This window comes from Ahaetulla prasina, chromosome 8, assembly GCF_028640845.1.
Source record: "Ahaetulla prasina isolate Xishuangbanna chromosome 8, ASM2864084v1, whole genome shotgun sequence".
In the NCBI taxonomy this organism is placed as follows: domain Eukaryota; kingdom Metazoa; phylum Chordata; class Lepidosauria; order Squamata; family Colubridae; genus Ahaetulla; species Ahaetulla prasina.
Window position 1 is genome coordinate 80,315,829 of NC_080546.1, and position 24,277 is coordinate 80,340,105.

The window sequence follows — 24,277 nt, forward strand, 5'->3', positions numbered from 1 at the left end:
TATGTCCAGGATGCGAGGGATCTGCAAATATTTTCACGGCCCTCTTCTTGATTCGTGCAGTATACAGGTCCTCAATGGAAGGCAGGTTGGTAGCAATTATTTTTTCTGCAGTTCTAATTATCCTCTGAAGTCTGTGTTTTTCTTGTTGGGTTGCAGAACCGAACCAGACAGTTATAGAGGTGCAAATGACAGACTCAATAATTCTTCTGTAGAATTGGATCAGCAGCTCCTTGGGCAGTTTGAGCTTACTGAGTTGGCGCAGAAAGAACATTCTTTGCTGTCCTTTTTTAATGTAGATGCTTAGATAAAACATTAAATCAGGAATGTTTTGCATTCACAGAAACTGGGAAAATATATATCTATATATCTATACAGTCTATGGAACATGGATTCATGATGTTAGGCTTCAGAAGAGGGCCGTGAAAATATTTGCAGATCCCTCGCATCCTGGACATAAACTGTTTCAATTCCTACCCTCAAAACGACGCTATAGAGCACTGCACACCAGAACAACTAGACACAAGAACAGTTTTTTCCCCGAAGGCCATCACTCTGCTAAACAAATAATTCCCTCAACACTGTCAGACTATTTACTGAATCTGCACTACTATTAATCGTTTCATAGTTCCCATCACTAATCTCTTTCCACTTATGACTGTATGACTATAACTTGTTGCTGGCAATCCTTATGATTTATATTGATATATTGACCATCAATTGTGTTGTAAATGTTGTACCTTGATGAACATATCTTTTCTTTTATGTACACTGAGAGCATATGCACCAAGACAAATTCCTTGTGTGTCCAATCACACTTGGCCAATAAAATTCTATTCTATTCTATTCTATTCATTTAGATCCGACTACAGCATCAAATGATGACATGCGTGAATGAGCTATGATAGATAAAGCTTTACACACTCTGAACTCTGTGGTATTAACTAGACACAAGGACAGTTTTTCCCCCACATGCCATCACTCTGCTAAACAACTAATTCCCACTACACTGTCAAACTGTTTCGTAAAACTGTATTGTTATTATTATTCTCAGCTACCTATCTCTTTTTCTATTTATGACTATAACACTGTTACTTGTATCTTTACAATTCATATTGTTTTAGTTTCCTAGTACGATTTATGTTTATTGCTTACTTAGTATCCTATGACTATCACTAAGTGTTGTATCTTATGATTTATGATGAATGTATTTTATTATGACTATGATCATGATTTATCACTTATAGCTTTTATGTGCAAGGAGAGCTTATGCACCGAAGACAAATTCCTTGTGTGTCCAATCATACTTGGCCAATAAAGAATTCTATTCTATTCTATTCTATTTTATTCTATTCTATTCTAATTCTATTCTAATTCTATTCTAATTCTAGTCTCAGTTCACAGTGTAATTATTTTCCATTCAACATTGAAATGTCAGACTACAGATGCAACTGGGTAGGGGTGACCGGATCCTTAATTTCCTCATTTCAAAAAAATAAATAAATATATCCCCAAACTATTCCTGCCCTGAAGATGCACAGTATGAATTCAGAAGTCTGAAATGGTCCTGATATTCAACAATAAAATATTAAAACGCTACTAAGAGAGGAAAAAATGAGTAGGTCCTGGTACAGCAACACAGATTGCCATGAGCTCTGACAGTCGTTCTTTTGTGGTTGACCTGAAGACAAATATATACATCACATTGCAATCATTTAAGACATGGATTATAACAAATTGTAATATAAATTACAGATGTTGCTAAGCCATTTACTATTTACTTCCAGAAGTAGAGCCAGCTTGTGCCAGGTACTAGAAACCAGGAGATGGGGAGTTCTAGTCCCCTCAGGCATGAAAGAGGGCTGGGTAACTTTGAGCCAGCCAATCTTGCTCAGCCCAACCCGCCTCACAGGGTTGTTGTTGTTGTGGGGAACACAAGAAAAGGACAGAATATTAGATATATTTGCCACTTTGAATTGTTTGTGTAAATAGTAAAGATGGGATATTAATTTTAAAAAAATTAAACATGATAAATAGATTCCATTCTTAACCATGAACAGCTGCTGTATCTCAGTCCCTCGCAGAAGACTGTTGCAGGAACTGTTTCCAAGTTACTTTGGTCTGAGCATCTTGGAGGAACAGCAGAATAAAAATCTAAAACCTAAACAGCTTTTACAGGGTATCACTCTAACCATGTGAAATGCAAATACTAAAGAGTGAGGAGAGGAGGGGAATGACACGCCTGTGGAACTATAAACTAAGGGCATAAATCTGATCCAAACTGAACTCAGTATTTGCCACCTGGTGACTTCAGGAACAACTCCATGTAGACAAAGTTACCAAGGGTACCAAAGTGATTTTTCCACTGGTATCCCTGGGAGACATTCCGCCCCCCCAAATTTTCCAGTCCAGCCCATATTAGCCCTGGAATTTCATCCTAATATTTTCCTCACCCAGGTCGCCTTTTTAGATCAGCCAAGGTCGACCGAGCGCGATCCGTGCCAAACTGGGGCGTGGGAGGAAGAAAGGAAACTTGAGTAATCAATAGTTACAAATAATCGCTGGTCCGAGATGTTGTCGGTACAAGTATACCATTACATTCCGTAACCGTGGCAACCAACCACGTTCCCTCCCTCCCTCCCTCTTGGCGCTGAAATCCAGCGTCCTTGGTTACTGTTTTCCCGGGAAATCGCTAGAGGTCTCCGAGGATCCATGGAAGTCCCGATCCATCTCCCGCCATAAACTTGCTTCTCAAAAGCTCCGTTCGCGAATCAGATCGTGGCGGGGCTTTTCTGTCCCTTAAAATTTGTTTAAAACGTCCAGTTCTTGGACAGCCGCGTTAGAAGCTGATTAGCTCCGATAGATAGATAGATAGATAGATAGATAGATAGATAGATAGATAGATAGATAGATAGATAGATAGATAGATAGATAGATAGATAGATAGATAGATAGATAGATAGATAGAAATAGGTAGGTAGGTAGGTAGATAGATAGATAGATAGATAGATAGATAGATAGATAGATAGATAGATAGATAGATAGATAGATAGATAGATAGATAGATAGATATAGATATATAGATATATATTCTCCCCTTTCCTGCTCTTGCTTTCGCCGGAAGGGAAAATAATATCGCATCGCGTTAAAAAAATATAGAGGATGCTAGACAACACAAAAATACGCGCGCGCGCACACACACCTCCTCGTCCCTCTGGAAAGACAACACTGCTTATGTAAATCAGGCGCTTTTACACACTCACGTAATAGTCTTTATACCAACTTTCCAGCTTCTCCTGCAAAATCCTGCAGGTCTCATTGTTGATCAGTCTTCTCAAGGTGTCAGCCATGCCTGCCGGAGATGGCGACAGATAGAGCGAAGGGAGAGTCAAGGCTAGCGGGGCTTCTAAAGAAAGGGCGTCTTTTCCAACCAAGCGACGGGTAATTTCTTCCTTTTTGGGGCTTTTGCTTTTCTCGGCACCCAACGAGGAGACGTATTTAACTGAGGGTGGCCTCCCATCCATTCACCCACCCACCCACATCCACCCATCCAAGATATAAAAAGTCTACACACCTGTTAAAATGAAACTGCTTTGAGATGTAGAAAAATCAGACCAAGCTAAATCACTTCAAATTCTTTCCCGCTTTTAATATAACATATAAGGCATACAATACAATTGGGGAAAAAAAAAAAACCCTGAAATATTTTGGGGGAGGGGGAAATAAAAATAAAAATAGTTAACATAACATAACATATAACATAACATCAGAGTTGGAAGGGACCTTGGAGGCCTTCTAGTCCAACCCCCTGCCCAGGCAGGAAACCCTACACCATCTCAGTCAGATGGTTATCCAACATTTTCTTAAAAATTTCCAGTGTTGGAGCATTCACAACTTCTGAAGGCAAGTCGTTCCACTTATTAATTGTTCTAACTATCAGGAAATTTCTCCTTAGTTCTAAGTTGCTTCTTTCTTTGATCAGTTTCCAGTTGCATAAGTGTGCACAGTCTCTTATAAGTAGGGATGTGACTGTGGTCAGAATTAACGGAATATTCAAAATGATTTTAAATAATAGTCAATCAACATCTGCCATCAATTAAAGTGACCCTGATCAAGCCCATATAAAGTTCAGCTATTTTTCTGATATTCACTCAGCTGCCTCTTACGGCAAAAACCATGATCTGCAAAGAACTTAAAACATTGTTGGAAGGTATCAGTCAGACGAGGGATACAAAACAATTTCCAAGGCACGTAATATACCATGGAACAGAGTGAAGTCATCCACGAGTGGAGAAGATATGACACAACATTGACATTACCAAGAACTAGATGTCAGGGTTCCAGAAAAACCTCTTCTGCATAAAAAAAACTCAGAAGCCATTGTCTTTCAGAGTTCTTTACTAGCATAAGGAAACTGGCACACGATGAGTGAAATTCCAAAACTGAACTTCTGGATTCTTTTCCCAGTTATACAAACCCCAAGAGTCCCACCCCCCTAACCCCTGTGCTGGTCACATGGTCCCACGTTCTCCCAGTTCATTCGAATATCTTCTCGCCACTCCTCCTGCCGAAGTGAACACCATCCGACCCTGACCGCTTGAAGAATGTTACCATACCCCTCAACTCCCCTTCTTCCCCTCAGGGAAAAAATGTGGCAGCGTCTGGAACCCTAAGGCCTAGTATGGGTTCCAGGCCTGACACTAGATGTGCCTCCAAAACTGTTGAAACAAACAAGAGAACTGGTCCAAATCTGGGTGTGGTATAGCTTGGTGGGCGTGGCTTGGTGGGCATAGCAGGGGAAGGATACTGCAAAATCTGCATTCTCACCCCACTCCAGGGGAAGGATACTGCAAAATCCCCATTCCCACCCCACTCTGGGGCCAGAGTTATTATTTTATTTTATTTATTTTATTTTTCATATTTTTATACCGCCCTATCTCCCTAGGGACTCAGGGCGGTTCACAACCAGATAAAAACATACATATAAATACAAATAAAACATCCATTAAAAAACTTATTATAATTGGTCGAATAATTAAAATAATTAAAATAAAAATAATAATAAAAATAATAAAATCCCCATTAAAACCAATTTGAATTTAAAATCTAGTCCAGTCCTGCGCAAATAAATAGATGTGTCTTAAGCTCGCGGCGAAAGGTTCGGAGGTCGGGAAGTTGGCGAAGTCCTGGGGGAAGCTCGTTCCAGAGGGTGGGAGCCCCCACAGAGAAGGCCCTTCCCCTGGGTGTCGCCAGCCGGCACTGTCTGGCCGACGGCACCCTGAGGAGTCCCTCTCTGTGAGAGCGCACGGGTCGGTGAGAGGTATTTGGTAGCAGCAGACGGTCCCGTAAGTATCCTGGCCCTATGCCATGGAGCGCTTTGAAGTTAGTCACCAAAACCTTGAAGCGCACCCGGAAGACCACAGGTAGCCAGTGCAGTCTGCGCAGGAGACCGAGGCGCTTCCCGCTTTCCAAAGAAGCTAGCCGCCCGCGAAGGATACGGACGCGCGTGTGACTCTTCTTGCGCATAGTTCTAATGATTCAGGAATTCGGGCTCCTTTTTCAAAACGATGCATTGATTTTCAGATCACAAGATGAAAATCTGTGCATTACATGGAAGTGGAAAAATGAACCCACTTTTTGTTCTGATTAATCTCCTCTACATCTTGAAAGTATCCATCCACCCATTCACCCACCCACCCACATCCACCCATTCACCCACCCACCCACCCACATCCACCCATTCACCCACCCACCCACCCACCCACATCCACCCATTCACCCACCCACCCACATCCACCCATTCACCCACCCACATCCACCCATTCACCCACCCACATCCACCCATTCACCCACCCACATCCACCCATTCACCCACCCACCCACATCCACCCATCCAAGATATAAAAAGTCTACACACCTGTTAAAATGAAACTGCTTTGAGATGTAGAAAAATCAGACCAAGCTAAATCACTTCAAATTCTTTCCCGCTTTTAATATAACATATAAGGCATACAATACAATTGGGGAAAAAAAAAAAACCCTGAAATATTTTGGGAGGAAATAAAAATAGTTAACATAACATCAGAGTTGGAAGGGACCTTGGAGGCCTTCTAGTCCAACCCCCTGCCCAGGCAGGAAACCCTACACCATCTCAGTCAGATGGTTATCCAACATTTTCTTAAAAATTTCCAGTGTTGGAGCATTCACAACTTCTGAAGGCAAGTCGTTCCACTTATTAATTGTTCTAACTATCAGGAAATTTCTCCTTAGTTCTAAGTTGCTTCTTTCTTTGATCAGTTTCCAGTTGCATAAGTGTGCACAGTCTCTTATAAGTAGGGATGTGACTGTGGTCAGAATTAACGGAATATTCAAAATGATTTTAAATAATAGTCAATCAACATCTGCCATCAATTAAAGTGACCCTGATCAAGCCCATATAAAGTTCAGCTATTTTTCTGATATTGACTCAGCTGCCTCTTACGGCAAAAACCATGATCTGCAAAGAACTTAAAACATTGTTGGAAGGTATCAGTCAGACGAGGATACAAAACAATTTCCAAGGCACGTAATATACCATGGAACAGAGTGAAGTCATCCACAGTGGAGAAGATATGACACAACATTGACATTACCAAGAACTAGATGTCAGGGTTCCAGAAAACCTCTTCTGCATAAAAAACTCAGAAGCCATTGTCTTTCAGAGTTCTTTACTAGCATAAGGAAACTGGCACGATGAGTGAAATTCCAAAACTGAACTTCCGGATTCTTTTCCCAGTTATACAAACCCCAAGAGTCCCAGCCCCCTTACCCCTGTGCTGGTCACATGGTCCCACGTTCTCCCAGTTCATTCGAATATCTTCTCGCCACTCCTCCTGCCGAAGTGAACATCATCCGACCTTGACCGCTTGAAGAATGTTACCATACCCTCAACCCCCTTCTTCCCTCAGGAAAAATGTGGCAGCGTCTGGAACCCTAAGGCCTAGTATGGGTTCCAGGCCTGACACTAGATGTGCCTCAAAACTGTTGAAACAAACAAGAGAACTGGTCCAAATCTGGGTGTGGTATAGCTTGGTGGGCGTGGCTTGGTGGGCGTGGCTTGGTGGGCATAGCAGGGAAGGATACTGCAAAATCTGCATTCTCACCCCACTCCAGGGAAGGATACTGCAAAATCCCCATTAAAACCAATTTGAATTTAAAATCTAGTCCAGTCCTGCGCAAATAAATAGATGTGTCTTAAGCTCACGGCGAAAGGTTGGAGACTGGACGATAATTACCTAAAACAGCCGGGTCCAGGGAAGGCTTCTTGAGGAGGGGCCTCACCACCGCCTCTTTCAAGGCGGCCGGAAAGACCCCCTCCACCAAAGAAGCATTCGTGATCTCCTGGAGCCAGCCTCGTGTCACCTCCTGAGTGGCCAGTACCAACCAGGAGGGGCACGGGTCCAGTAAACACGTGGTGGCGTTCAGCCTACCCAGCAACCTGTCCATGTCCTCAGGAGCCACAGGGTCAAACTCATCCCAAACAATCTCAACAAGACCGCCCTCCGACGTCTCACCCGGATCTACCCAATTTTGGTCCAGACCGTCCCGAAGCTGAACGATTTTATCGTATAGATAACCACTAAACTCCTCAGCTCGTTCCTGCAACGGGTCATCCCGCTCCCCCTGTTGAAGGAGGGAACGAGTCACCCGAAACAGGGCGGCCGGGCGGTTATCTGCCGACGCAATGAGGGAGGAGATGTAGCAACGTCTCGCTTCCCTCAGTGCCACTAGGTAGTGTCCGATCAGCCTCCAAACAATTCTCCAAACTATTCAAAATTTCCGCTACCAGTTCTCCAGAACCTGTCAGAACCCGCTTGATTTCACCTCTAGGCTGGAGCCTAAAACATGAAATAGTTGCAGGAATTGGAAATGTCTAGTGTCATGAAAAGAAGGACTAGGGGTGACATGACAGCTGTGTTTTCAAAAACAGACTGGACAATCATTTATTTGAAATAATATAGGGTCTCCTTCTCAAGCAGGGGGTTGGACTAGAAGACCTCTGTGGTCCCTTTCAACTCTATTACAGTTAGTCCTCGACTTACAACAGTTCACTTAATGACCGTTGACTGAAAAAAGTGTCTTAAGGACAGTTTTTCACAGTTACGACCTTTGCAGCATCCCATCATCACGTGATCAAAATTCAGATGCTTGGCACTGGTTCATACTTATGACCATTGCTGTGTTCCAAGGTCAAATGATCCCCTTTTGCAACCTTCTGACGAGCAAAGTCAATGTGGAAGTCAGATTCACTTATCCACTGCAGTGTTTCACTTAACATCTGGTCAAGAAAGGTCATAGAATGAGGCAAAACTCACTGAACAGTTGTCTCGCTGAACAGCAGAAATGCTGGACTCCATTGTGGTCGTAGACCAAGGACTACCTGTAGAGGGACTATGAAAAAGAACGGACAATTTTACTGTGTCCCAGGGTCATGTTATCTTCTTTTGCTACCTTCAAACAAGCAAAGTCAATGTGGAATGTATACATCCAAACTAGACTGTGTTGTTTCCCCGTGTCATATATGTGGGTACATGCATAATTTTGTATTTATTTATTTGTCATTTATTTATTTTATTTATTTATTTATTTATTTTATTAAATTTCTATATCGCCCTTCTCCTGAAGGACTCTGGGCGGTTTACAGCCAACTTAAAACAATATTCATAAATAAAGTTAAAAACGCTATAAAAATCTAATTCAATTTTGGCAAACTGGTTACCACCTTTAAAGCGCTCCATGGCTTAGGACCAGGCTACTTACGGGACCGCCTACTGCTGCCGTTTGCCTCCCACTGACCCGTGCGCTCTCACAGAGAGGGACTCCTCAGGGTGCCGTCAGCCAAAAAATGTCGGCTGGTGGCCCCAGGGGAAGGGCCTTCTCTGTGGGGGCTCCTACCCTCTGGAACGAACTTCCCCCTGGACTTCGACAACTTCCTGACCTTCGGACCTTCCCCTGCGAGCTGAAAACGTACCTATTTTTCCGCGCAGGACTGGCATAGAATTTTTAGATTTTATTATTGGGTTTTTAATTTTAATTGGGTTTTATGGTTTTAAATGTATCTTAATTTGGGGGCAAATTTGAATAAGTTTTTTAATTATTGTTTTACTTGTATTGTGTTTATTTATTGTCCTTTTACTTGGCTGTTAACCGCCCTGAGTCCTTCGGGAGAAGGGCGGTATACAAATTAAATTATTATTATTATTATTAAACGTTAAAACTAATTAAAACAACAATAAAACCCTGACTAAAAACCATTAACACATTAGGCCAGCCCTGTGCGGTGAAACAAAAGAATCTTGAGCTCCCGTCGGAAGGTCTGGAGGTCGGGAAGTGATCGTAACCCCGGAGGAAGCTCATTCCAGAGGGTAGGTGCCCCCACAGAGAAGGCTCTCCCCGTGGGGGTTGCCAGCCAGCATTGTTTGGCAGACGGCACCCTGAGGAGACCCTCCCTGTGGGAGCGCACAGGTCAGTGGGAGGCTATCGGTGGCAGCAGGCGGTCATGTTTATATTACAGGTGGAGACCCTTTGGAAGTTGCAACGGATCAAGTATGGACAAAGTGGTGCGATTGGTTAGAGCAGGGGTCTCCAGCCTTGTCAACTTTAAGACTTGTGGACTTCAACTCCCAGAATTCGTCAGCCAGCTGAAGTTGTAGTCCACAAGTCTTAAAGTTGACAAGGTTGGAGACCCCTGGGTCAGAGAATAGGAAAAGTAAATATGAATAAATGATGGAGAAGAGAATGTGACAAATGTATAAAATATTGTAAATGAATAAAACTAGATATAAAGGGATGCTAAAGATAAGAAGAGGGGGGGGGAAGGGGAATATATAAAGTAGAAAGTATGTGGAACGAAACTGACATGTAAAAAGAAAACACATGCGTTATGTATGTTTGTATTGTGTTGTAAAATCAATAAAAAACTTTTTTTTTAAAAAAAAGGGAAAGTTGTATGCAACGTAATGTCATTTTGATGTACGCGGATTAGTGCAGAGGTCTCCAACCTTAGCAACTTTAAGCCTGGAGGACTTCAACTCCCAGAATTCCCCAGCCAGCAAAGCTGGCTGGGGAATTCTGGAAGTCCTCCAGGCTTAAATTTGCCAAGGTTGGAGACCCCTGGATTAGTGTACATTCAAAGTGACAATAAAGTATTCTATTCCCATTCCTAAGAATTAAGTATAAAAATTAGGATCCTATCAAAAATGTATAGGATAAAAACACTATAAAAATTAAATAATAAATAATAAAAAAAATTTATTTGGCCAACTGTGATTGGATACACAAGTAATTTGTTTTGGTGCAGATGCTCTCAGTGTACATAAAAGAAAAGATACCTTCATCAAGGTACAACACTTACAACACTTAGTGATGGCCATAGGGTACAAATTTAACGCTTAGTATTAATTGTTAATTATTATAATAATATTTTTTTTTATTCTGTTGGAAGCCAGATTCACTTCACAACCCGATTACCAATTTGTCCACTGCGGTGTTTCGCTTAACAACTGGGGCAAGGAAGGTCGTTGAACGGAGGCAAAACTCACTGAACAGAGACGTCTCGCTGAGCAACAGAAATGCTGGAGGGGGGGGGCCTACCGTTGAGGCCGTAAGTCGAGGACTGCCTGCATTTTACGTCCTCCTCCCTTTTTTTTTTGGGCCTGCGCCGCTTCCCTCCAACGGGGCTCTCTCGGGTCTTTTCTCGGCTCTCCCCTTCCCACCGACCCGCCTGCCGCAGAAAGCCCCGACCGGAGGAGGAGGAGGCGGATTCCGCGTCAGCTTTTCGGCCTCGCCGCCCAGCCTCGCTCCCTCTGCCGGCCAAGGAAGGACAAGAGCCGAAGATGGCGGTTCTTCCAGCCGCCGCAGCGGCGGGCGCGGCGGCGGCGGCTTCCGAGCAGGTCGGTAGCCAGGCGGAGGGAAGGGGGGAGGCAGGGAAATTTGGGAAGCCGCCGATGCGGACCCCTCTGCGAAGATTTGCGCTGGGGAAATCTGGCGGGAAAGCAGAGCCGCCGCCGCCGCCGCGGGTCCCGGCCGTCTCTCTCTCTCTCCCCCCCCCACCCCTCAACCTCAGTTTGGGGTTCAAGCGGAGGGTCCGAGCTCGCTTCGGTGGGGCTGGCGGCCGCCGAAGGGCGTTGGAAGTCCGCCTTAAGGAGAGCCAGGCGGCGGGCGAGAAAGCTCTCCTCAGCGGCTCCGTAACCAAGCAAGCGCCTCTGTGAGGCGCGCCTCAGAGCCTCGCCGCCCGTTATGTTTGCGCTTCCTGAGGGAATCCTGAGGGAATCCTTCAAATACCATTTCCCCCCTCCCTAAATAATAATAATAATAATAATAATAATAATAATAATAATAATAATAATAATAATAATAATAATAATAATAATATTAATGTTATTATTGTTGTTGTTGTTATTATTATTATTATTATTATCTCGTTTATATCTCGTTTACTGTGTATACTGTCATTTTGTGTAAATAATAATAATAATAGTGGCGCTGGGCTGCGCCCCTTGGCGGAGGGACCACGCCCGGAGCGGCGTCCGAGAGAGGGAGATTCCTGCCCAAGTAAGCGGCGCCCGGCCCTCCGTGCGAGCAAAAAATAGACCGCTACGAGCGGCCTCCTCTCTCTCGCCTGAGCCCCGCCGGTCCTGTGTTGCTTCCCTGGGCTCCCTGGTGGAACAAAAACTCCCAAATTTCGTTTTTTTCTCGCCCTGTGTATGGATATATCACGGACCTAGCCCGTATTGTGTCTCTGTGTCGTATAATATATGTGGGTATACGCATAGTTATGTATGTATGTTTTTTTTTATTATTATTATTATTGTGTTGTGTTGTGTTGTGTTGTGTTGTGTTGTGTTGTGTTAAGTTACCTTATGTTACGTTATGTTATCTTATGATTTGTGTTACTACCTGATACAAACCATGAGATAAGTCCTTAAGGTATAGCATTTTGCTATCTTGAGTTTATTAGTATGAATGGTCTTTATTTGCATTTAAATTTATATCAGTAAATTTATAAATTTATATTAGTACCAAAAGGTACTAAGTTTGGTTGATCTCTAGACTTGTTTCTCCATTTCATATAAAATATGTCGGCATATACATTATTATGTTACGTTACGTTACACTACATGACACTACAGTAATACTATATTATACTATATTATAAAAATATTAATTATATTATGTTATTTAGTTTTGTGTTACTGCCAGATACAAACCATGAAATAACTAGTTTAGAGTATAGCATTTTGCTATCTTGAGTTTATTAGTTTTAATTCGTATGAATGGTCTTTATTTGCATTTAAATTTATATCAGTAAATTTATATTAGTACCAAAAGGTACTAATTTTGGTTGATCTCTAGACTTGTTTCTCCATGTGTTATAAAATATGTGGGCATATACATTATTATGTTACGTTATGTTACACTACACTACACTACAGTAATACTATACTATATTATATTATAAAAATATTAATTATATTATATTATTTAGTTTTGTGTTACTGCCTGATACAAACCCTGAAATAACTAGTTTAGAGTATAGCATTTTGCTATCTTGAGTTTATTAGAGTTTTAATTTATATGAATGGTCTTTATTTACATGTAAATTTACATTTTGTACCAAAAGATACTGATTTTGGCTGATCTCTAGACTGGGTTGTTTCTCCATGTCATATAAAATATGTTATTATATTATATTATATTATATTATATTATATTATATTATATTATACTATACTATTATTTTGTGTTACTGCCTGATACAAACCCTGAAATAACTAGTTTAGAGTATAGCATTTTGCTATCTTGAGTTTATTAGAGTTTTAATTTATATGAATGGTCTTTATTTACATGTCATATAAAATATGTTATTATATTATATTATATTATATTATATTATATTATATTATATTATATTATATTATATTATATTATACTATACTATACTATACTATACTATACTATACTATACTATTACTATTACTATTACTATTACTATTACTATTACTATTACTATTACTATTACTATTACTATTACTATACTATACTAACTATACTATACTATTATTTTTGTGTTACTTCCTGATACAAACCACAAAATAACTCTTTAGAGTATAGCATTTTGCTATTTTGAGTTTATTAGTGTTTTAATTTGCATGAATGGCCTTTATTTACATGTCTATTTATATTTTGTACCAAATGGTACTGCCTACTTTTGGTTGGTCTATCTCAGGGATATCAAACTCGATTTCATTGAGGGCCATGTCAGAGTTGTGTTTGACCTGGTTGGGGAGGGGGTGGCTGGGTGTGTGTGGCCAGCTTGATGTCATTCATTGAGGTTCCATTTACTGGGCTCCAGTAGCTTCCTGCAGCCCTCTGCCAGTGAAAATGGCGCTCCAGAGGGCCACATGTGCTCTGTTTTCGTTGCGTTTTCATTGACAGAGGGTTGCAGGAGGCCATTGTGGCCCAAAAGGAGCCCAGGAGGGCTGCACACGGCCCTCCCCAGCTCCCTTTTCGCTAGCAGAGGCCGCCGGCCAGTCCTTCACTGTTTCTAGGGTGGGCCCACAGGCCTTGAGTTTCACACCCCTGGTCTACGTAGAGTAGACTGTGTTGTTTCTCCATGTCATATAATATATGTGGGTATATGCGTAATTTTGTATTTATTTATTTATTTAGTCATGTTTATGTAGCGCATGTAGGAGGCAGTGACCCTCTCTGAGAGCTGCATGCAATTTCATTTTAATGTATGCCGATTAGTGTCCTTTCAAAGTGACAAAAAAGTTATTCTAAGTCTAAAGTCTAACAAGGATGGTGGAGGAGATGTGGAAAACCGGGTGGCCCAACCAGACCGCCATGCACTCAGATAGTGGGAATTGGAGAGGACAGAAAAGGACCAGCAAGCTTTGCAAAACTGAGAAAGGTTGGCCTGGAATAACGCTCCTTTTGAAAGGCATTGTTGGGGGCTGAAAAAAATTTGTGACATTTAAAAAGAAAAAAATCAAGAGTACGGGTAGTCCTCCACTTACGACCACAATTCAGCCCAAAATTTATGTTGTTAGGTGAGACATTTTTAAGTGAGTTTTGCCCCATGTTATGACTTTTCTTGCTACAGTTGCTAAGTGAATCACTGCAAACAGTGGATTGTGGCTGTATGACCACTGCAACAAAAGGTTATAAAATGAGGTCCAATGATGTGATGACCTATTTTATGTCCATCATGACTTAACAACCGAAATTCCTGGGCTCAATCATGGTCATAATTCAAGGACTACCTGCTCTGTAAGGATCGTTGAAGTATTTTTCAACTGATGCTCCCTTTCTCCAGGATGTAATCATTTTGTAAATAAAATAAATGCTATACTCCATGTAGATTCTTTCTGATCATTTTAAAACGTTGAAATGTTATTGAGCAATTCTTTCTGCTGAAATTTATAGCAAAGCTCAAATGGCCCCGTGAAGAAATCGATGCGAGAAAAGGCCGTGGAACGCAGAAATATTAACAAAGAGCATAACAGTAACTTCAAGGCGGGATACATCCCGATTGATGAAGATCGTCTACACAAAACTGGTTTGCGAGGCAGAAAAGGCAATTTGGCGATCTGTGTGCTGGTCCTCCTTTTCATTTTGGCTGTTGTTAATTTAATCGTAAGTATAATAATCTATAAAATGCATTCTAGCTGACGATATTCAGTTAGATAAAGGGACAGAATCTGGGGTGAAATCCAGCAGGTTCTGGAGAACCGGTAGCGGAAATTTTGAGTAGTTCGGAGAACCGGCAAATACCACCTCTGGCTGGCCCCAGAGTGGGGTGGGAATGGAGATTTTGCAATATCCATCCCCCCAGGACTGGGGAGGAAATGGGGATTTTGCAATACCCTTCCCCCAGGAGTGGGGAGGAAATGGGGATTTTGCAATATCCTTCCCCCAGGAACGGGGAATGAATGGAGATTTTGCAGTATCCTTCCCCTGCCATGCCCACCAAGCCACGCCCACAGAACCGGTAGTAAAAAAATTTGAATTTCACCACTGGACAGAATGACTCAACCTATCAATTCCATGCCCTAAAAATACAGCAGAAGGAAGTTCCCTCAACTGCACCCGAGCCTGCCAGCTGATTTTGGACCTGTAAGGTGATCCGTATACTCCCTAAATACCAGGTGGGAGGGCATCCTACAAATCTCTGGGAGGAGGCTGTTCCAGAAGGTTTGACTTGCTGACCCCTCCCCAGATCTCTCACACTGGATGTGTGAACTAGTGTGATAGGTTCTGTTTGAAGCAGAAGATCCTGTGGGTACCCCGGTGCCAAGCCATTATGGATTTTATAGGTCAAAACCAACAATAGTTTGAATTGGCCCAGAAGCTCTGTAGTAGCAAGAGCAGTGTCCACAGATCTGGCACAATATATGATAGTTGGCTTTGACTCATTAAGAGATGGCCTGCTGCATTTTGAACCAGTTGCAAAATTTGAGTGGTCTTCAAAGGCAGCCCGCTGTAGTATGCCTTGAAGTAATTATACAGGAGGTAACAAAGTCACTCACTGTTGTCAGGTCTTCCAGAATTTCATCTAAATTCTAGAACATTTACACGGGTGAAATGCTCCTGGTTCAGACCGGATCGCCCAATTCGGTAGCAATGGTGGTAGGTGGTTCAGAGAACCGGTAGCAAAAATCCCTGCCCCCCATCCCCACCCCATGCCCAACTGAGCCGCGCAATCATCAGAGGATTTTTTTTACTTTTAAAAGCATTTTTTCTACAACCTTTCGGCCAAAGAGGTTGTAGAAAAAATGCTTTTAAAAGAAAAAAAAAGTTGGCTACGCCCACCCAGTCACATTACCCCCCACCAAGCCACGCCTACAGAACCGGTAGTAACAAATTTTACATTTCACCACTGCATTTACATCTCCTTAAGATTGATAGCTAAAGTATTGAATGCAAGGGGGGGGGAAATCACATTTTAAATATACCTTTTATTTTTCATTTTATGAAAGAAAGAATCTTAGCCATTCCTCATACAGGTAGTCCTCGACTTACGACCACAATTGAGTCCCAAATTTCTGTTGCTAAGCGAAACGGTTGTTAAGTGAATTTTGTCCCATTTTACGACCTTTATGGATACCGTTGTTAAGCGAATCACTGCAGTTGTTAAGTTAGTAACACTGTTGTTAATTGAATCTGGCTTCCCCATTGACTTTGCTTGTCAGAAAGTCGCAAAAGGAGATCACATGACCTTGGGATGCAGCAATGGTCATAAGTATGAGCCAGTTGCCAAGCACCTGAATTTTGATCATATGACCACTGGGTGTGTGTGTGTGTGTGTGTGCTGCAATGTTTGTACATATGAAAACTAATCATGTCACTTTTTTCAGTGCCATTATAACATTGGCCACTGAATGAATGGTTGTAAATTGAGACTATCTATAAATTGCTTCCTATACTGTGTATAGGAAGCTGCCTTTCATGGACATCATTCAAGCTTGCTGTACCACAGACATTTCTCAAAAGTTTTGGAGGCCAAAACATTCACAAATGGTTCAAATGTTAATCTGTTTTCCAAGTGACACAAATCTTTCAGAACTGTACAAACAATATTTATTTTCTTAGATCACCTTCATAATTTGGGCTGTAATTCGTATTGGACCCAATGGCTGCGATAGCATGGAATTTCATGATAGCGGATTACTAAGATTTAAACAAGATTCTGATATGGGAATTATACATCCATTATATAAGAGTACAGTGGGAGGCCGACGGAACGAAGATTTGGTGATTGTTGGAGAAAATCAGCCAGTAAGTATGTGCCTCCTTATATTCAATATCTAAGGTTTGGCTTCATATTATCTTGCTGAATTGTGTTTGGCTGGAATCTAACCAAGAGGAGAATCTTCTTAATAATGGTACTTGTGGCATACCCTCCTAAGAGACCTTTATCCTGATGCAATATATCTCTGATAGTCAAAAATCTGGGTTTTAGTTATTGGTCACTTGTTTGCTTTGCTGGTTAGTGAAATTCTTTTGTTTGTAGACTTTTATTTCTGTGATGCTGGATATTGCAGTTTTCTTTGTTTCAGTTTTAATTTTTAATTTGTTGGATGCTGTCTTGCATTTATACCTTTTAAAATAAATTGATAAATTGCTTATTAAGATGAAAAAGCACTACCAATTAATAATTTAAGGCAGCGTAATAAATTCTCTGTTATTAAATTCAGCACCCTCTTTCTTCTTTTAAAGATTGTATTTCAGCAGGGGGAAACAAAACTTAGTGTGGAGAAAAATAAAACTTCAATTACCAGCGATATCGGAATGGAATTTGTTGACCCACGAACTCAAAACACTTTATTTAGCACTGACTACAATACCCATGAGTTTAATTTGCCAAGTGGAGTAAAAATTTTAAATGTCCAAAAAGCATCTACAGAAAGGGTATGGATTATATTTTGCTTACTTTCAACTGTAAACGTATAATATGTTTGGTTTTTTAAATAAATGACATCTAAAATTCATAATTTTATTGAGATTTTATTGAGATTTATATAAATTTGCAATGTTCTGCACATAGAATAAGCAAGCAAACAAAAACTAAGATGTATCTAGTTAACCAGTTAACAGAAAGACGTGGAATAATTGTACATTTAAACCATCGATTAGACCTCTGTATTTAAACAGGTTACTACAACTATATTCTACAACTACTTTTACAACATATTTATTTTATTAATTGTAATTTATTTATTGGTCAAATGTAGACAACCACCCAACTTCGTAAAGACTCTGGATAGTCTATGACCACTAAAAACAGTGCAGGTAATCCTCGACTTACGACTATTTATTTAGCAACTTTCAAACAGTGCTGGAAAAAATGATTTTAAGAATGGTCCTCATAGTTATGACCATCTCCGCATCCCCACGGTCTCCTGCGCCCGATTTAGGTACTTGGCAATTGGCATATTTCTACAATGGTAGATCATCATTTATGCACTTCCCACCTTGCTTCCAACCAGCAGAGTCAATTGGGAAGCCAGAATAACTTCATGTGATTCACTTAACAACTACAGCAAAAAAAGGTCATAAAATCAGGTGCAACCCATTTAACAGTCGCATTGCTTAGTAACAGACGTTCTCGTCTCAATTATGATCGTAAGTTGAGGACTATCTGTAAGAAAAAAATAGAGCAATAAAAACAATGATTTACTTCCAAAAGAGGAAGCATTTAAACCCCCAAACACCCTTGCAACAGACTTGCCATCCACCCTAACTCAGAACGAACTAAGACTCAGAAAAAGCCAAGTTTTTATAGACCTTTTAAAAATGAGTAAGGGGAATTCAGATCAGGTGTCGTGATGGTACTGACACGAAGTAAAGCACTTAATTAGAAACCGTACAGAATTCAGTTAGTGCTGCTCTGTAAAGTTTAGATAAAGCTAAGTTTCTATAAACAAATTTTGAATAAACTAATATTCAAAAGGGGGTCAAATTATTCTCCAAAGCACCAGAGGGCAGGACAAGAAATAATGGCTGGAAACTGATCAAGGAGAGATGCAGCCTGGAATTAAGGAGAAATTAACAGTAAGGACAGTTAACCAGTGGAACAGCTTGCCTCCAGAAATCGTGGGTGCTCCATCACTGGAGGTTTTTAAGAAGAGACTGGACAGTCACTTGTCTGAGATTGTATAGGTTCTCCTGCTTGAACAAGGGGTTGGACTAGAAAACCTCCAAGGTCCCTTCTTATTCTATTCTATTCTATTCTATTCTATTCTATTCTATTCTATTCTATTCTATTCTATTCTATTCTATTCATAAACAAATTTTGATTCTAGATAAAGCTACTAAGTTTCTGTAACAAGAATGCAAACAACCAATAAAGACAGCAGACGAATAAGAATAGAAATCTAGAACTTTAAAATTAAGATCTCAGAGCATTTTTAGGTCCATATCTGGTAATCCTAAACGATTATTTATGTGCTACAGTCAAAGTGCAAAGAGTGAACAGCACTGTGTAAGAACGAGTTCTTTTATACTTTGATTACTTTAATATAAATTTGATACTAGTTTAGTAAACACATTGTATAGCCATGTTCTTTTTTTCTTAGATTACAAGCAATGCCACGAGTGATCTCAATATAAAAGTTGATGGGCGTGCTATTGTCCGTGGAAATGAAGGAGTGTTTATTATGGGCAAAACTATAAAGTTTTCTATGGGACGCAACTTGGAACTGAAAGCCGTAAGTAATTCCAGGATTTTTAGCTATTTTATAATGTGGTCGCTCGACTAAGGAAATGTCATTTGGTCAGACATTGGCTCGGTTTTGTCATTTGTGAACTTAAACTTGCATGCATACACAGACATACAAACTGTATTTTTAATATTTCAATTGGCCTTTAAATCTGTTCTGTGCATAAACGCTTTCTACTTCATACAGACAATGCTCTGTTGAATTCCTGAATAAATTATATTCACCCAAACACTTGTAGCAGTGTTTTGAAGCAAATAGAATAGAATAGAATAGAATTTTATTGGCCAAGTGTGATTGGACACACAAGGAATTTGTCTTGGTGCATATGCTCTCAGTGTACATAAAAGAAAAGATACATTCATCAAGGTACAACATTTACAACACAATTGATGGTCAATACAGGATATTTGAATATTAAAACTAAAACTAATCTTTGCAGATGAATAAGAAGACAGTGTCCTAAACGAACGCTTGTAAGTCAAGTACTACCTGTATTGTAGCTGTAAGTAAGCTCAATATTTGGAGTACAATGCAAGTAACTATAAGATTGTAGGGAGGGAAGGAATACGGTATAAAATAAGGTATTGCGATTTCAGGCAAACACAACATCTTTACCAAACCTCTTTAATTTTCAAGAGTCCAAATTAGTCACCCCAGATGGTTGCTTCCACTGGAACACTTTCAAAAAAGAAAAGAAAGGTTGGAGACATGTTTGCTTCTATATTTAGTTGTAACTCATATTTCTCTCCTGATGAGTAGAAAAAAGACAACTAGACAGTAAAAGGTAAAGGTTCCCCTCACACATATGTGCTAGTCGTTCCCGACTCTAGGGGGTGGTGCTCATCTCTGTTAAAAAAGCCGAAGAGCCAGTGCTGTCCAAAGATGTCTCTGTGGTCATGTGGCCGGCATGACTAAACGCCAAAGTCACATGGAGCGCTGTTACCTTCCCACCAAAGGTGGTCCCTATTTTTCTACTTGCATTTTTTACGTGCTTTCGAATTGCTAGGTTGGCAGAAGCTGGGACAAGTAATGGGAGTTCACCCTGTTATGCAGCACTAGGGATTTGAACCGCTGAATTGGCAACCTTTCAGTCAACAAGATCAGCATCTTAGCCACTGAGCCACCGTGTCCCTTATAACTAGACAGTAAACTACTTTAAAAATCTATTTTGAATAAGGATGAATGTATTCATCTATCTTTATTTTGTTTGTGTTCATTGGTAAACCATTATTTTTACATTCATGGTCGCTTAATAATTGCACAACTGCATACAAATAATGACAATTTACATATTATAGTAAGGCTTCTTACTTAAAAAATTAAAGTGATTTAGAATAGAACAGAACAGAATAGAATTCTTTATTGGCACAAGGAATTTGTCTTGGTGCATATGCTCTCAGTGTACATAAAAGAAAAGATACATTCATCAAGAATCATAAGGTACAACACTTAATGATAGTCATAGGGTACAAATAAGCAATCAAATCATACTAGGAAACAATATAAATCGTAAGGATACAAGCAACAAAGTTACAGTCATGCAGTCACAAGTGGGAGGAGATGGGTGATAGGAACGATGAGAAGATTAATAGTAATGCAGACTTAGTAACTAGTTTGACAGTGTTAAGGGAATTATTTGTTTAGCAGAGTGATGGCGTTCGGGAATTTATATTATTTATAAATTTATATTATTTCTGTAAAATAATTAAAATATTGTCTCTTACAATATATAATTTTGATACTGCAGGTAGTCCTTGCTTAGTGACTGGTTGCTTGATAATAGTTCAAAAATGAAAGAGACCCCCAAAAAGAAAATTAGGATCTATCATCACAGTTATGATTGGTGCCTCCTTTCCAGACACATGATTGCATTTTTGGTGCCTGGCAATGGCTTGAATTTATGACTGCAATTTCCATCATTTTTTAGTTGGTTTCTGGTGGGATTTTATCAGCGTCCCACAATAAAAATGCCAATTCAGAATGGATTTAACACCGGTGTTACTTAATGACCTGGTGACCAGTTATACACTCATCATAAAATTGGTTGCAAAACAGTTAAGGTCACATGGTAACCCACTTAATGACTACAATGAATTATGAAAGAAATTCTGGGCTCAACTGTAGTCTTTAAGTGAGGACTACCTGTATTTTAAACTGTGAACAGCCTTATAATACTCAGAAAGCATGAAGATTGATAATTCTGCTCCACACATTAATTCAGGAAATCCAGAGGCCAGTTAGCGCCAGACTATATTATGAATATATTTTGCAAGCATCCCAACTCTATAAAGAAGCAGAAAGATTACAATCCAATGATAAGATCTTCTACTCTCTCCCCCTATTGATGTTTAATATTAAGGGATATGTAATAAGTTAGGAAAGTGTGTCTACTCTTTAAGACTGAACTACATGAAATCTTTCATTGATGCAAGTTGAAAAAGAATCATATGATCTGAAAGCAAGCAGTTGAATTAACGTTCAGTTCTTCTTGATCCACAGTCCTCATCCATGCATTAAAGCGACATCCTCTTTAAATGTTTCATAAAGTTACAGAAATTGGTATGAGAACTGCTAAAATAAAAAACAAATCCTCAAGTCCACATAACACTATAGATTCTATGGTTTGCCAACGTTTTTATCTGTGCAAGAATTGAAAGGCATCTTGGAGGCTAAAAGTAGATAATATTAGAAGAAGACTGTGAAGACTGTTACATGTTCATTGATTTAGACATATTCCTTTCCTAGGACAACTCCATTATCCTAAATGGAAGTGTGATGATCAGCGTATCCCGACTGCCAAATTCTTCTCACAAGGAACAATTTAACAATGGTGACTGGGAACGTTACAAACTTTGCATGTGTTCGGATGGGACATTATTCCGTATTCCAGTTAAGAGCCGTAATATGGGTTGCCAAACCTCTATCAACCCATGTGGTAATACGTATTAAAGGCGAATGTGGAAACTATGGAAAGAAAAATCACTATATTTAAGTTCAAGCCACTGCATGTTTGCAAGGATGTTTTTAGTTATTTATAGAAATGAAGCCCTTCTCACACACCAGTCTCCACATGTAGCACCGTTGATTAGGCCCATCATGTTTTAAGGTATGTTCCTTGCTGCGTAGAAGTGCATTTTAGTAAGGCAGTTAAATAAAAATGCAGAATGTACTTCAGGGTATTGTAGAATAAAAATTACCAAATAGGCCTATGTATGTTTCAAAAATACTTTGGAAGAATTGTTTTGGAGTTTGCCAAGGGAAGCATCCTTCCGCTGATTTGTTAATATGGCCTCTAGAGCTGTTGGCAAAGACCTCCTGTGACATGAATACGTAATTCATTTTTGTTTCTGGTACTTTTACCTTTGCAAATGTGTATTTCTCAGACATTATACTTAGACCTTTATTTGGTCCCATTATATTGAGGCATCTGTTTTTTGAAAGTTAGATGCACTGAATTCCATGTTCTAATATTGGCTGGGGAATTCAAGTCATTCTGGAAACTGATTATGGAAACAGAGTGGTTGAGCAGCTGCAGGTTGTTGGACTATCAAAACTCTGGTGGTGCAGTGGGTAGAATGCATTACTGTAGGGTAATTCTGATGACTGACAGCAGTTTGGCAGTTCTATTCCCACTGGCTCAAGATTGACTCAGCCTTCCCTCCTTCCGAGGTGGGTAAAATGAGGACCCAGATTGTTGGGGGCAAGATGCGGACTCTGTAACCCGCTTAGAGAGGGGCTGTGAAGCGGTATATGTCTAAGCTGTATTGCTATTGCTCTGCTTCTACCAAGTTAAAAAATCAAGTTTTTTCCAAGTAGTACTTTGAATAGTTCGAGTTTGGCAAAACTCATAGGATTATTAACCTGTGTTTCTGCCCAAACAGCCGTTGGTTCATTTTGAAAAATATCCCAGTTTAGAATGTTTTAAGTCTTTTGGTTTGTCAGTTTCTTAGGCATGGCATTTGAAAATGCTTCTGGCAGAGGTCCCATGAAAACCGAAGAAAATTAAAAACATTTTAAGGCCGGCTTGTGAGAGTGCATGAAAATACACTTTTTTTACTGCAGATAAAATTCTGCTTTATTGCCAATTGAGATTGAGCAGTTTGAAGGTACCTTCTCTGCTTATGTTGCGTCCTTCTTCACTCGGTCTTTCCATCCCCAGCTTGTTTTGAAATGGGATAGTCAATGGAAGGTCACGAATGAGAAGCTAGCCACAAAGCATCATCTGCAACTTAAACACTATGCTTAATAGGCAAACTGAAGGAACAGTGGCTGCAATTTTACTTTATAAGCACTGAATGCTGCTGCTGCAGGAACAGAGGGAGGAGATGTAGCTGTGTACCTAAGCAAGGCACAGAAATGTGGAGTATTTAAAACTGCTAGACCAAAGCTACTGTTACTTCAAATATAGCAGGACATCTTTAGCAAGCAGTAGAATTCAAGTATTCGTACTGTTATCTATATATGCATTTCTGAAGGGATCAGACCTCTGTTTGTTTCTATCAAGTGGTGCAGATGGTAGAAAAAAAGCCTTGGTCTCAATAACTACGTTTTGCTAAATATTAAAGCGTCCTTTTCCCCAGTCAGTTTCTATAGAGAGAATACGTTGAAAGTTGTTGGTAAGGTAACGGATACTAGATATCTAGACTTTGGTGCTTAGGCTGACATATTGGAAGAAATTGTCATTGGGAACCGATTATTACGGAAATCGGATTGCTGCTAGACTGTCCAATGCCAGTGCTTGAAATGAGCAGTTGGTAAGGGCAACAGTACGCAGGGAATTGTGATCTGCTTGTAGAGGGGAGAAGCGATAAATGGAAATGTGGTGCAATAAAATGATGCTAGACAATTTGCAGTTTTAATGGAGTTCACAGAGAACGTTTTAATTTATAGTTTCACATATTTTGTGGCATGGAATTAAGTCTTGTGAGCAATTCTCTGCCCGATTCTTAGCTCTGTGGCCCTATTGTTTTGCAGCAGTATTAGTACACCCAGAGTCACTGAGAGCAAGTAGGCAG

General features: G+C 40.1%; 2 protein-coding genes across 6 annotated transcripts in view; one reads left to right on the forward strand and one right to left on the reverse strand.

The window, feature by feature from the left end:
• Positions 1-3,504, reverse strand: part of SPATA18 (spermatogenesis associated 18) — a 38,291-nt gene extending 34,787 nt beyond the window's left edge. For all 5 annotated transcript variants that reach the window (XM_058193325.1, XM_058193324.1, XM_058193323.1 and 2 more), the window contains exon 1: positions 3,261-3,504. In XM_058193325.1, coding sequence (XP_058049308.1) covers positions 3,261-3,347 — 87 coding nt within the window. In that variant the 5' untranslated portion in view covers positions 3,348-3,504. The remainder of the gene's footprint in view (positions 1-3,260) is intronic.
• Positions 3,505-10,771: 7,267 nt separating this feature from the next.
• Positions 10,772-22,467, forward strand: SGCB (sarcoglycan beta). Its single transcript, XM_058193954.1, has 6 exons — positions 10,772-10,928; positions 14,467-14,676; positions 16,633-16,818; positions 17,260-17,451; positions 19,119-19,250; positions 22,008-22,467. The coding sequence occupies exons 1-6, from the start codon at positions 10,872-10,874 to the stop codon at positions 22,209-22,211; spliced, it is 981 nt and encodes a 326-aa protein (XP_058049937.1). The 5' UTR covers positions 10,772-10,871; the 3' UTR covers positions 22,212-22,467.
• Positions 22,468-24,277: the final 1,810 nt, after the last annotated feature.